The 14,825-nt window shown below is 35.5% G+C and overlaps 1 protein-coding gene across 1 annotated transcript in view; it reads left to right on the plus strand.

Moving 5' to 3' along the window:
• The window catches only part of fbxl5 (F-box and leucine-rich repeat protein 5), a 47,602-nt gene extending 37,704 nt beyond the window's left edge, over positions 1–9,898 (plus strand). Inside the window, exons 10-11 of the mRNA XM_028801795.2 lie at positions 3,012–3,160; positions 9,225–9,898. Coding sequence (XP_028657628.1) covers positions 3,012–3,160; positions 9,225–9,301 — 226 coding nt within the window. The 3' untranslated portion in view covers positions 9,302–9,898. The remainder of the gene's footprint in view (positions 1–3,011; positions 3,161–9,224) is intronic.
• Positions 9,899–14,825: the final 4,927 nt, after the last annotated feature.

The raw sequence follows: 14,825 nt of genomic DNA on the forward strand, positions 1-14,825 counted from the left end.
TAACAATTATCATTCTATTTAAAGTTACTGCAAGCTGTACATTTTTGTAAATGCAATCAGTCTACAACTTTTGCAGGGGTTACGTTACTAGGAAATGTCCCAGGGACAACCAAAAACTGTAATATTTTGCTAGAGATTTTCCAAAATACACTTTTCTTTATGGAATTCCTTATAACAAAACTCATTTTTGATAATATGCACTTTTCATAACATAACAATCATGAAATAACCCATAAAATGCAGTACAGAAAAATACAACTGGTAAGATGCAAAAAAAAACATTTATCTCGCTAGTCATTCCCTAGAATTATGTGAGTTTTGGAGCTAAAAATCTCACTCACTTTTGTCGGAAGACCCTGAAACTGGTGAAGTCTCAACACCCCCTGTGCTGCACCGCTGATGAATGGCGTTGGGAGATCGTGCAGGATGCACCAGCTTGAAATAATCAGTCGGCATCCCCTGCTTTGTGTTCTGTGCTGATAGACCCTTAAGTTTTCAATGTATGGGAGCATAGCACAGGTGACTTGATGTTTAATTCATTGGCAACCTTAATGTATCTAGCCAGCAAGTCGATTTTGTTAACACTAGACATTTTTTTTTTTTTTTTTAACTAAACAATTACAATATTTAACAAATGCATGGGGAGTTCTTTCCTCTATAACAGTAGGGCGAACAAGATTGGTATTGTATCCAGTTCAGTTTCTCTGCCAAAAATATAACTCAAGCCATGGAATCTATGATATTTCACAAGCCGGACTTGTCCAGAAATCCATCCCTTCTCTAAGGGGTCAGTACAAGGTCCAAATGCCAAAAAAAAAATAAAAAAAATAAAAGTACTTAAGGATGTGAAAGTCAAACACGAAAATGTTAAAGGCTTGACTGTATTACACATAACACCTATCAACCAACTGCGTGACCGTTTTGCTTCAGTCATGATTGAGTAATCAATCACACCTGAGGTAAAAGTTAGTCTTGTTCAGTGAGCTCAAGATGGACAATAACCCTGCGATTGCAGACAAGTGCTGGGACCATTTTGGTTATCCAGTGTAGTATAGGCATGGCAGATGTTTCGTTGACAGAGCACACACAATTTGTTGGAATTGTCTAATAAAACTTCCTCCAGCAACAAGCAACACTTCAAATATGCAAGTACATATCAGAAGACTCCTCCCTACATTGATCTTGGTGGAGCACAAAAGAGCCCCAGCAACTGGTAACTTTATATGCACTGTTTTCAGTTGTAGAAAAGAATGGATTCAAGCATTTGCTCAGATTGTTGGAACCCAGACAGAAAGTGTGTTGCCTAAATTTTATAACAAAGTAAAGGCCGAACTTCTGGAGGATTTGAACAATGCAAATTCATTGCTTTATCTACAGAAGGGCAGTCCTCCCTTGCAACAAAGAGCTGCATCACAATCATGGTGCACTGCATTACCAGCAACTGGGTAATTGGAAACCCAAAGTGGAGTGAAAAATTAAGAGATCAAATGGCACTATTCCTGTGACAATGGACAACACCAAGAATATCGTGAATGCAGTTGAATATGCTGAATTTTCACCACGCATTTAATGCTTTGTACAAGCAAGGGGATGGGCATTAACGAGATATCCCAGATATTCCAAATGTGATCATTCGCATAAGAAACCTTGAAAACATCAAAGCAAGGGCTATTTAACAGGTGTTCTGAAATAAAGGATTAATGTAAAAGTGACCAGCTTGAGTTTACACAGGATGTTTTAAAGTTGAGACACACATTTTTTTAAAAAATAAATAAAAAATAATTAAAGCAGGGACAGATTTTGAAAGTGAAAGCACCATGAATTCATAATGTTTGAATTAATTTGGCTGATCCATTAAATATTGCTCTTTAGTAATAATTTTTTAAGCAGCTAATGATGGAATATAAAATTTTACAATAACAAATGTTACCACTGATAAATGACATTACCAAAACAGGGTGACAGAGGTGAGGGAAAATTGATACAATTGCATGAATTGCTGAATCCATATTTAAAATAACCTTTTATGCTTCCGTGTATAAAATAAAATAATTTCCATTGTCCAATATATTAGAAAACATTTTGTGTCCGATTTCTTCTGATTAAAACAAGAAATGATCTAACATCTGTACATTTTATATTCAAATTTTTAATGTGAACATTTTGAAGCTTTAATCCATTCAACCAAGACTCATGCTGCCTAATTTATATATAAGAGAAATTGGAAGGAACATTTTCTAATTTCTGTGAGCAAGAAGAAGAATAACTATGGAAAAAAAATGAATTTGAGCATACATAAGCAAATTTGTTGGGGTTCCTCATGGGAGTTACAGATAGAAATAATTAGATTCAAGCTTATTATATGTGCCATGTGTTTAAGCATTGTCAATATATTATTTATTGCAAGCTTTGCCCCTCAAAGCTTTTATTTAAAGTATTTACATTTGGCACCCATACACCCCTGAATGTTTTGTTTGGATTATTGTTTTTGCTGTTACTGAAGCCTGTCTTCCAGCCTTTTAAAGCAAAATGTATTGGTTGCTCACTAATAGTACAAGTGGCTTATTGCCTTATCCATGATGTAGATTTTACATTGAATGTGCATCACTTAGATAACTTAAAATAAGATTCTACTGATAGGTCATGTGGAGAAATACAAGGCTTTTTGTTAAAATTAGGTTTTGACATTTTAAAAATTGAAGCATCGAGCATGAATAAGTCTGTATGTATGTATTTATAAACCAACCATAACCCAAAGTTACTCTACACCTTTATATTTGAAGGAAGTAATGGTTTATCTATTTAAGCAAATTTGAATATTTTAATGTAAATATTTTTATTAGCTAATGTTTTTTCCAATTTAGTTTTTTGTTTGATGTGATGAACTAACCTGTTGCAGAGAGTTCAGTGGGTAAAACAAATGGAAGTGGATCTTTCCATAAAAAGTCTTCTCTTTCAGATTTTTTCATAAGTATTTTCTGAATTTGTTTCTTTTTCCCTTACTTTTTCAGATCTTTGTCCTTGCGGGGTGGATTACCCAACTTGGAACATCTCAACCTCTCTGGCTGCTTGTTCATTACTGGTGGTGGATTGCAGGAGTTGGTTTCAGCGTGCCCTTCTTTGAATGATGAGCACTTTTATTATTGTGACAACATTAATGGTAACGACAAGTGATAAGTTTGAATGAGTAAAGACTTGTGGGTAAAATCCAACAAAGTATTATAGTTAGTTTGGCACTAACCAATAATAAGATTTTGCTTTTAATATTACTGGCTTTTATATCCATGTTTGGTCATTGTGTCAGTTTTCTTTTCAGTATATCACAACACATACTAATAATGTCCTGAAAGGATAAATGGTTTGATACATTGATTGACATTCTATTTAATATCCCAAAGATGTGTTTTATGGAATAAATCATACCAGGAAATTACATTTGATTTGTAAGGTACCTTAGAACCCATAGTTTGAGGGATATATTCATAGACAACCATTTTATTTCCCCTTGAGCACAGTAAAGTAGGTTTTGCCAATACCAGCTAATATGTACAATATATGGTTACAGTCGTTGCTTTAAATAAAACAGTACAGTAATTTTTTGCTGGTAACTCGCATTCTGTACACATAACTAGAACAGCAGCAGATGTTGCACCTTGTGTATGTCCAATACATTTGAGCTGAAACAGAATGCTGTTTTACAAGAATTACCATTCGCAAAATAAAACATAGGCGTGACATTGTACCTGCAATGACTGAGACAGACCAGTGTTGTTGGGGTGGATGGCATGTTTGCTTTTCTCTTAGTCCTATAGGTGAATTGGCGCAAGAGCTTGGGAGGCATATGTTCCCTTTTCTTGCCCCACTGCATGCCACAATGAGTAAGACAGAGTAATGGTATGAGAGCGGCATGTCTTGTTTCTTCTCGTACTGCTTTGGGTCATACAGAGCAAGATTATAAGCATATCATGTCTCGCTCATTTTTGTGCTACAGGTCAAAGTGCAAATAAGTGAGAGCAAGAGTATAGGAGGTGAATGTCACATTCCTCCTTAAGCTATAATAAGAGAAGAAATGTGTGATAATTTATGTATTCCTTCTTTTTTAAGTTCCACAGCCAGTCTGCATAAAGTTCAGTTTGTCTAGGTTTAATTTGTATGCTTTTAGAAATAAAGGAGAATATTAAAGATGCAGTATACATTTAATAATTTTACATGGACATCGACTTAACTATGTATCTGATAATCAGAGAATGATAGTATGGTGATGGCATGTGCATGCTTTGACTTAATTTGATTATAAGCTGTTCATTTTATTTTAGTGGTTTACTTACAATTCATTTTCAGATTAAAATTTTACCTAACTTTATAGCTGAAAAGTTTGTTTAGCAGCATGTGGCGATTAAAGCATTAAAGAATAAAGGTAAGCAAAGGTAAGCAAATTAACATGGATGGGTTTTAGCAATAGCAGAGCTACCAAATTACATTATAGTAAGCACTGTGTGTTTAAGTGTCTATTTGTTTATTTTACTGAGTCTTCTAAATAATGTTTGCACAATACACCTGGTAATTATGAGTCTTGGAATTTCATTTACCAAAATTAGCAGTTTATCCAGAAACCTTAAGGAGTTTGATGGTTTGTTCTTGGAGACTAATCAGTTTTATTCTCTAATGTACTCTTTGTGTAATATTTCTTCATTGCAGAAAACATATTTATATAAGTATTACAACTTTATGCTTTGCTGTCACTCACAATGAAATTGTTTATTATTAATAGTATATCTATAAAAAAAAGTTTTATTATGAAAGTCAAAGCTGGAGAACACCAGTTTATAACCAATCACCACATGTAACACTGTTCTGACTATATATAATGTATTGATCTTGGATGCATCCTTATAAATTTAGCATGCAAAAAGGTAAGGCATCGTGTACAACACAGTTTTCTTAAAATTTGTTTAAAAGATTACAGAGTGTATGTGCATTGCATTATGGCAATGCATAACTGTAGTTGTTAAACCTCTTTATTTTATTAAATATTATGTACTGTATTCTAACCTGAATCCTGGTAACAATGGAAGTTGTTGGCTTCAAGCCCTTCAATTTAATTCTCATTTCATTGATGGCAGCTTCTGATTGAAATTACTCCTTTAATAGAGCAGATTTCTCAAACTCAGATACAGGAGGGAAACAGTAGCTTTGAATTAAGTTGCTTTTTAAGATTCAAGAGCCCTTAATTACTTTCATTTTCCGTTAACTTGGTACTAACAGTGGCAGGCAAAGGGAACCAACAGCTAACCATGGTGCCGCTTTCACCTGTGTGTATTTGTGTCATACTTCAATAAAATATGTGCAATAATAATAATAACTATTTATATTGCACCTTATCATACACTTACGTGCAACTCCAGGTTGTTTCCATGGATTAATCAACAAACACAAAAAGGATATACCATTGATACTTGGATATTATCATCAATTACTATTACAATAATTTCTAATACTAGGGGGCTTTGCCCCCTGCTTGCTTCACTCGCCAACCCCCATGTTTATTTTTCCAGATACACACTTTTAAGATTTTTTTTTCTTTGAATTGTTTGCTATTTAATTAGTTTCACTTTTATTTCAGAACTTATGTAAAAACAATATTTGGAATCTTTCGAGTCCCAATATGCTGAATCTTTTAAATGAGGTCAGTGAGACATGTGTTTAATGACTTTGTACCATAATTCAGGATAGGTTTCTCTGTTTGGAATTTCAGCACAGACAAAGCGATCTACATCGTCAGCAGTTAGTAATTTTTTTTGCAAAGTAACCAATAAATGCATGTGAGGTAAAACACGTTTTTGAAATTCTCTGACTTAAACTTCAAAGCCTTACAATATTTACATACTTCTGACATATCACCTGTGTCCATATATTCGATCTCTATTCGTCTTTTAGTTATTTCTCCGAGTAATAATTTCTCTTTTTTTGCGCTAATGTGATGTTTTTTTCTGCTTTCATTTTCTGTATCTTGCTCTGAATGTGTTTCGTGCCTACATTGTTTTTTGAGTCTTTTGAATTCCAGTTTTCATTATCTCTAACCTGCTCTGCATGTGTTTGGCCCCTTTGTTTTGCAACCTCTTTATGACGTTTTTACTTTGTTTTCTACTCTTTTATTTCTGGCCTTGCTTTGTCCTGCTTTTTTTTCCAGACACCTGGTCCGTGGTGATTATTTTCCCTTTTTCGAGTAATAATTTGTTTGCGCTACTGCGATCTTTACTTTTTTTTAAAATATTTTCTAATTTTCCTACTTTCATATTCTTTAACTTTCTCCACATTTGTATCGCACAAACTTTTTTTTTTTTTTTGAGCCTTTCGAATTCCACTACTTTCATAATCTGCTCTGCATCTGTATACTGCCAACGTTTGTGAATGTGTTTATGAAGTTCTACTTCGTCTTTTACTCTGTCTTTTAATTCTGAGCCCGACTGGACATGCTTTGTTTCAATTCCACTTGTTACGGGCTGATAATTACTTTCCTTATTTTCTGAATTTGCACCTAGATTATTTTTTCTTTTTTGCTCTTTTTTTCTCTCCAACACTTTTGAGTCTCTTTTCTCCGCATTGCTTTCTTCTTTGCTTAGTCGTTGATGTTTCATTTATAACGTATTGTCCTTATACGCTTTATATGCGCTGAGACCCTGGATCTGTGTGTGTTCAAATCCTTCACGTGACTGAATGTTTTGCTGCCCTGTTGTCTTATTTGATATTGATCCTAAGTAGGGCGTGTCTTGCAAGAATCTCATGTTCTACATCATCGCGAGACGGTCCTGGGTCAATCTCTTGGCACAATGTCTCATGTTTAAGGTCCTCGCGGGTCTTTTAACTGTCTTCCGTGATCTTAATGTGAAGATCATGTCTCGACGCCCTACTGTTTCTCTCCAGGATTTTTTTTTTATAATAGAGAGAAATGGGCATTGTTAAGCAGAATGTAAACGCTAAAGTGCAAAATAAACCTTCACTCTTGTCAGAAACAGGTTCATATTTTTCTAATTAAAAGCCTTATACATGAAGAAGGCAAGAGAACAACCTGAATAATATGTATATACTGTATATAAAAATAAATACATACACTGTATATATATTTAGATATATACTGTATAATACTGTATTTATATTCCAATAAAAAAAATTCTGATGTGTCAAAATTAGAGGGCTCACAATCCTTGGCATTGGCATAAATAATGTTTCATTAACAGCAAGAATTGTGGTCTTATTAAGAAATTGATTTGTGCAGAAAAGCTGTAAATCTAGCCTACGAAGTGGGTCTGAGACCCCTGTCCTAGAGGTTCATATATAAATGTTGGACATTATGTTTAATGAAGGTGTTAAAAAAAGTACAATTCCTATATACACCAATCAGCCGCGACTTTAAAGCCAATACCATATGAAATGAATAACATTGATTATCTCGTTACAATGGCATCTGTCAAGGGTGGGATATATTAGGAAGCAAGTAAACAGTTCACTTTTGTTTTCTCGTGCACCACCTAACAGCTGTTAATGTTGCACACAGTTGAGAACTGCTGCTCTTGTGCATGTCAACACCGATATTTGACTACTTTTATATAACACTTGAACATTTTCAGTTACCTATGTTTTTTTAAAAACTCTGCAATTTAAAGGCAATCTTGAAAAATAGCTGGAAAGCCATTTTAGACAGACAGGAGAGTCACATCACCAGTACGGTTAAAGAAAAATGAAGTATTATACTTTTGAAATTGCATGCATTAATATTTTAACTTTGACAGCCTTTATAGGCAGTCCTACAGTACATCATCCATCCAGGCAGGAAAACAAACCCCGGGCAGGGCGCCAGCCCATCGCAGGGCACACACGTGCGCGCACACACACACACACACACCAAGCGCACACTACGGACAATTTAGAATCGCCAATGCACCTAACCTGCATGTCTTTGGACTGTGGGAGGAAACCGGAGCACCTGGAGGAAACCCACGCAGACACGGGGAGAACATGCAAACTCCATGCAGGGAGGACCCGGGAAGCGAACCCAGGTCTTCTAACTGCGAGGTAGCAGCGCTTACAGTCCATCAGTGTTTGGATAATGACTGAGTTATTATTTGTGTGGCTCTTGACTGGTATACTGGCATTGAAATTAAACAAAGGACATGAGCTTTAAGTATGGCCACATCTTTCATTGACAGCAATTTTTCCACTGTCCAGATAATGAACTGTATATAATATAAACGTGTGTGAAACTAGATATTCAATTTATTATAATGTCCTAAATGTGGGTTATGTTTTATTTTAAGTCCTATTAATTCAAGAATACAAATCTCTAAAAGCTGTAAAGTCAAGCAAAATGACACATTTTATTGGTTAACTAAAAAGATTACAATATGCAAGCTTTCGAGGCAACTCAGGCCCCTTATTCAGGCAAGATCCTGACTTCTCACTACATTCATAATGGCTAACACGGTACAACATCCTAGTACTAAACGTTTTAAACAAACTATTCTGTGAATGAATAGATTAGATTATTAGTAATATAATTTGCTCTATTTTATCATTATAGGACACTATATGGGGTCTCGTGTTATACTTGCATTGTTATTTATTTCTTTTGTGAATGCAGTATGTGCATTTTAAAATATTGTTGATTGTGCAGATTTGCACAGGGTGACATGTATTTTGGTTAATCTTATTAATATAAAAGTCTTCCTTCTCTATGGCAAACTCAAATACAAAAATGCCTTATTCTGAGTGCATGTACACATTAAATGACATTTTAGTTAGCTGCTACTCTTCTTGTGATCTACCAATGGTGCTGGGAGTCCATTATGCTTTGATAATAAATGTTTACATCAGATTCAACTTCAGGTTCCTATAATAATGGGTTAATATCCAACCTACTGCTTCACCATTAATATGAAAATTAACAAATGTAAAGCAGAGCTGCGCAGTAAGGCGGGCGTCCCATGTCCCTTCCATCTTGAATGTGTGTGTTTGCCAAGAAGGAAAATGTATCAAATGTTAATTGTGGTATTACGTTTTTTTTAAGGAGGTAAAGGACACATTGCTTATACCAAAGAACTGTTCTGCTCAGCTTCATCCTCATGTCATATCATTGGTTGCTTACAAAACTTAAATAAATATATTGTTAAATGTTAAACAGTCTATCATAATATAACCACCATTCCACTTTGTGTTTCTTTACACAGGTCCACATGCTGATACTGCCAGTGGATGTCAGAACCTGCAGTGCGGTTTCCGAGCCTGCTGCCGTTCTGGGGAATAAATACATTCCTGCAGGTCCTTCTCTGTATGCTTCTAATAGCTGGACAGGCTTTCCTACATGCACTTTATTTAACAACCAATTGTATTTTTGTTATTTTTTTTTGTTTTTAAAATGTTTTTTGTTGAACGTCTATTCAGCCCATGCTATATGCATAAGGACATAAGAGTTTGGTTCTTTTAAGTGTCATAACTTTACTGTAAATCTCACAGTGTAATACACATTTATTCCACAATTCTTTGATTATTGACTTGAATCAGCCTTGCAGATATAATTTCAAATGAATCCTGTAATTTCATTTAAAATCACCAGCAAATACATCATTCTAGTACTGGGAATAGTGAAAAATGTTCTTAGAGTAACTTGAAGTTTTTATTGAAAGAAAATTGGAAGGAAATTCTGTTATAAAAGTGGCATGTTTTAATAAACAACATCTTGAAAAATGTGTTCTGCTGGGCAGCACTGATGGTGCAAAATTTATATATTTAAATGTAGGTAAATTGGGATGTCTTAACAGCTAGACAAAGAAGGCTAAATCCACACATCTTTTGTTGATATGATCAGAATGTTTTGCATATAAATAAACAAAGCTTTACTCTCTCTTGGTGCATGTCTTCTTTTCTTTATAATTAAAAGTGTTAATGTACCCGATTTTTCAAATTTGTATGCGTGTTGTTCTTTGCTAACCTGCAGAAAGCAAAAACAATATCTAGTTCATTCAGATATAAAGTTTATTTTTGACATTTAGAAATGACAGACTTCCACAATATTTTAGACAGTTTTTCCATATTTTTAGAGCACTATACTTTGAGATGTTAGATATACCACAGTAATTGTTGTACTGGACTGGGGGAAATGGCAAATAACAAATTAAGTGACTAGTGTCTACTGTAGGTAACCAGCTGTTAGATTAGGTTAGGTTTCTTTATTTAGTCATGTTTACACAGGAAAACATGAAATTTGCCTTCTCAGTTGCATTTAATAACAGGTAACAGACAGAATGAAATAAAGCAGACAAATAGAAATAAGAAAGGTTAAGGTAAGGCAGTTAGATAAAACATATTTATACCAAAAAAAAAAAAGGTAACAGGATATATATCAAAACCTTAAACATTATCTCAGATATTTCTTATTGAAAAGTCGTATGGCACTAGGAAGAAAGGAGTTTCTGGAGTGATTTGTGTGGGTTTTCAAAGCAACTATCCTTCCTGATTTACTGAAGTTTAGTTCTACATGTAATGGATGTCTGTCATCAGTTGAGATGATTTCTAGTTTCTTTAGCATTGCCCTCTGACACACACTAGTCAAATCATCTACATCAGCCCCAATAACTTTAGCTGCATACTTCGTAATCTGCTGGAGCTTTTTTGAGTTTTGGTTTGTCAGACTATTAAACCAGGCAATGAAACTGAAAGTGATCACGGACTGGATCATACTACGATAGAAGGACAACATGAGGTCCTTGTCTACTTTAAATAGTTTGAGTTTATGGAGGAGAAATAAGCGCTGGTTGCATTTAGAAAATAATTTTTTTGTATTTGTATTCCAGTTAAGATTGTTATCTAGGTAAGTTCCTAAGTATTTATATTCATTCACTATTTCTACCTCCTCTCCCAGAACTACAATAGGTGAACATACAGATTTCTGTCTCTTAAAATCAAATATCATTTCTTTGGTCTTTTGTACATTCAGAGTGAGAGAGTTTTTATTGCACCAGTTTACCATACAGTCCACTTGATTTAGATAGTGGCTTTCATCCTCCCCAGATATGCATCCTATGATCATGGTGTCATCCGCATACTTAATAATGAAGCAGTGGTCATTGTTCTGTCTCAGGTCACTTGTGTACAGAGTAAACAGTAATGGTGATAAGACACACCCTTGTGGACTTCCTGTGTTTGAATGAAGAGCTTTTGAAAAAGTGTCCTGAACTTTAACTGTCTGTGAACGATTTAAAAGAAAGTTCTGAATCCATAGTGTGATAAATGAGTTTACATTCATACTGTTTAATTTCCCAATCAGTATATGAGGCTGTATAGTATTGAACGCTGAAGAAAAATCCAAAAATAGTGCTCTGACATATGAACCAGGCTGAGCAAGAAAGGTATAGATTTGATGTAAGATAACAAGCAGAGCATCTTTCACACTTCTGTTTGCACAATAAGCAAATTGATTGTTGTCTTGAAAAGACTTGGTGAATCTGTCATTAAAATGTTTTTCACCAAGTGTTCAAAGCATTTCATTGGAATAGATGTAAGTGCCACTGGTCTGTAATCATTTAAACAGCTTGGCCTAGAAACCTTAGATACAGGGGTAATGATTGTGGTCTTGCTAAATACGAGCTGTTACAGATTTTGCAACTGATGAATGGAGTCTACAAAAAGTACAACTACTGAATGTGTGTGGTACAAATATATGCATTTTTTCAGTAAATCTTGTAGCATGTTTTCTCTTATTCAAATAAAAACTAAACCAGTTCCATAAAATTGTAAAGATTTTAATTACATTACAAAAAGTGGGGTTTGCACTGCTGCCTGTTGGATCCAGCATCTTAGGAAAGGCATCCTAGGCATGACTCCCACACATGGTCACTAGCCCTGTGAAGTTTGCATATTCCCTTTGTGCTTGTGTGAATTTTTATTCAGGCATTTTGTTTTTCCCCAGCATCACAAAGGTATGCAGGCTAAGTTAATTGGTGACTGTAAATTAATATGGCAATAGTATACAAGTATAAATTGGACCTTGTTAAAATGTAGTTTTATTTGCCTTGTTTTATAATTGGGTCTTAATCATGCAGTGTTGAAATAAACTATTTTATCTCCAATAATTTTGTGAAAGTCTGGATCAGAGAGCATTTGTCTTTTTTTGGGAGCAGTTTGTTGCTTGTTAGTAACTTGGCCTGAATGTGTGACAACCCATCTTAGAACACACTCTTCATACACTTTCCCAAACCCATTCGATCTTTATTTTACTGGATTCATTTCCGTTTGGGTTTAGAAAAGTTATTCATAGGTAACATGCTTCCAGCTTTTGTGCAGATAGGAAGAATGTGCTTGCTAAGGTGTAGTCACTGTAGTGGGAGCTCTGTCAGCACTTCTGGACTCTCAGACATTTGACAGGAGGTTTTCAGCATGATTACTGGTCTACAGACTTTTCTTGTGTGGCATATTTTTATCTCATTGTCTACTCTTTTCCATTTGTGCTTTCTTCCTCTCAATGTTTTTTTTAGAAAATGCATGTAAAATGGGGCTGTCGAGCAAGATGGAAACAGAAGTTTTATGTTGCCTAGAGGAAGCCTCAAATGACCTACACATGATAAAGTATTTCTTAAAGTGTTAGAGTTATGTTGATACAAGCCTGCTTTTGAGAAGCGGTTTTGAGTCATGTTCAGGATCTAGTGTTACCAAAATAGTCTGGAATAATGATGTCATTGTTGCATTACATACAACACCCTCCATAATGTTTGGGACAAAGATTTTGATACATTTTTCCTTGATTTGCCCCTCAGTCAGTGCTTATATGCAGAAGACTTCATGAACAGAGATAGAGAGGACACACTAGTTTTCCACAAAACATGAAATGCCCGATTACAGTTTGTGAAAAAGTACTTTAAAGAGCCTAAGGAATTCCAGAAAAAGCTCTTGTGGACAGTTGAGACAAAGATTAATCTGTCAGAGTGATAGCAAGAACTGCCCAAGATCCAAAGCTTACCACCTCATCTCTTAAACATCACAGTGTGGGTGTTAGGGCCTGGGTGTGTATGACTGGTGCACTTCTCTTCATTGTGCAACTGCTGTCAAGAGTTAGTCATCAATGAATTCTGAGATGTATGGAGACATCTGTTCAAGTTCCAGTAGAAACCTCCAAACTCATTGGACGGCACTTCATCCTACAACAAGGTAATGATCTTAAACATAATGTTAAGGAGTTTTTCAAAGCTACAAAATGGACAATTACTGAATGGCCTAGCTATTCACCTGATTTTAATTCTGTGTATGCCTTCCATATGCTGAAGAGAAAACATAAGAGGACAAGCCCCTGAAACAAATGGGAGCTGAAAATGGTTGCATTAGAGAGTTGGCAGAGCAACACCAGAGAAGATACTGGGCACCTAATGATGTCTGTGAATCGGAGATTAAAAGCAGTCCTTGCATGCTTGGGGTATGCAACAAAGTACTATACAAGACTGCTTTACTGTAGTTGCCATTGCTGTATCCCAAATATTGTCGTGGCCTGAAATGGGGGAGACCATGTGGAAAAAGTGTCATTTCTACTGTATATGGTGTGACCAAAATGTATGCAAATACCCTTAAATTTAAGTGTGCAATGTGCACTGTAATCACATCTCAATTGCTTTGATTTATAATTTAAAATTGTGGAGCAGAGGGGTAATTCAAGGAAAAATGTGTCTTTGCACAGACATTATGGAGGGCACTGTTTGTCAGTTATTTGGATGCATATTTAGTAAACCCATTGTTTTGACTATCGCCTGTGTGCTCTTTTTTGTATGCATAACTTGTCATTCTGTTTTATGCCATACAGTGGGTATAGAAAAGAATCACCTCCTTTGAAATATTCCCATTTTTTTTTTGCTTTACAGCCTTAAATGAAAACGCACAAAAAATGTTTCTTCCCAGCTTTACTTACTCAATGCAACCTATAACATCCAAGTGAAAGATATCACAACTACAGTTCAGAAAATTTATAAAAAGTCAAAAACAAGACATACTGAGATTAATAAAGGATCACCCCCCAATGTCAATATTTTGTTGAACCACCTTTTGCTTTAATGACAGCCTTGAGTCTGTTGGGATACTTCTCTATCAGCTTTGCACGTCTAGATTGAGCAGTATTTGCCCACTCTTCTTTACAGAACTGTTCAAGTTTGGTCAAATTGGATGGTGAGCATTGATGGACTGCTATCTTCAAATCTTTCTACAGATTTTCAATGAGATTTAGGTCTTGGCTCTGACAGGGCCACACAAGGACATTCACTTTTTTTCTCCTTCAGCCACTTTGTAATTAATTTTGCTGTGTGCTTCGGGTCGTTGTTGTGTTGAAAGGTGAACATTCTGCCTATCTTCAACTTTCTGGCAGAGGGTAGCAGGTTTTCCGCAAGAATTTGATGGTATTTTGCCCCATTCATTTTTCCTTCTACCCTAATGAGAGCCCCAGGCCCTGCGGCAGAGAAACACCCCCACAACATGATGCTGCCACCTCCATGCTTTACTGTAGGTATGGTGTGTTGCGGATGGTGAGCTGCATTGGATTTCTGCCAGCTGTACCGTTTGGTATCGAGGCCATATAGTTCGATTTTGGTCTCATCTGACCATAAGACCTTTTTCCACTTGGCATCAGAAACTTCAAGGTGCATTCTGGTAAAGCTCAAACGAGCCTTAATGTGACCTTTCTTGAGAAGTGGCTTTTTCCTTGTGACCCATCAGAACAAGCCACAATTGTGGAGTGCTTGTGAAATTGTTGTCACATGCACACAATGACCATTCTTTTCCATAAAATCGTGTAACTC

This window comes from Erpetoichthys calabaricus, chromosome 5, assembly GCF_900747795.2.
Source record: "Erpetoichthys calabaricus chromosome 5, fErpCal1.3, whole genome shotgun sequence".
NCBI classification, from domain to species: domain Eukaryota; kingdom Metazoa; phylum Chordata; class Cladistia; order Polypteriformes; family Polypteridae; genus Erpetoichthys; species Erpetoichthys calabaricus.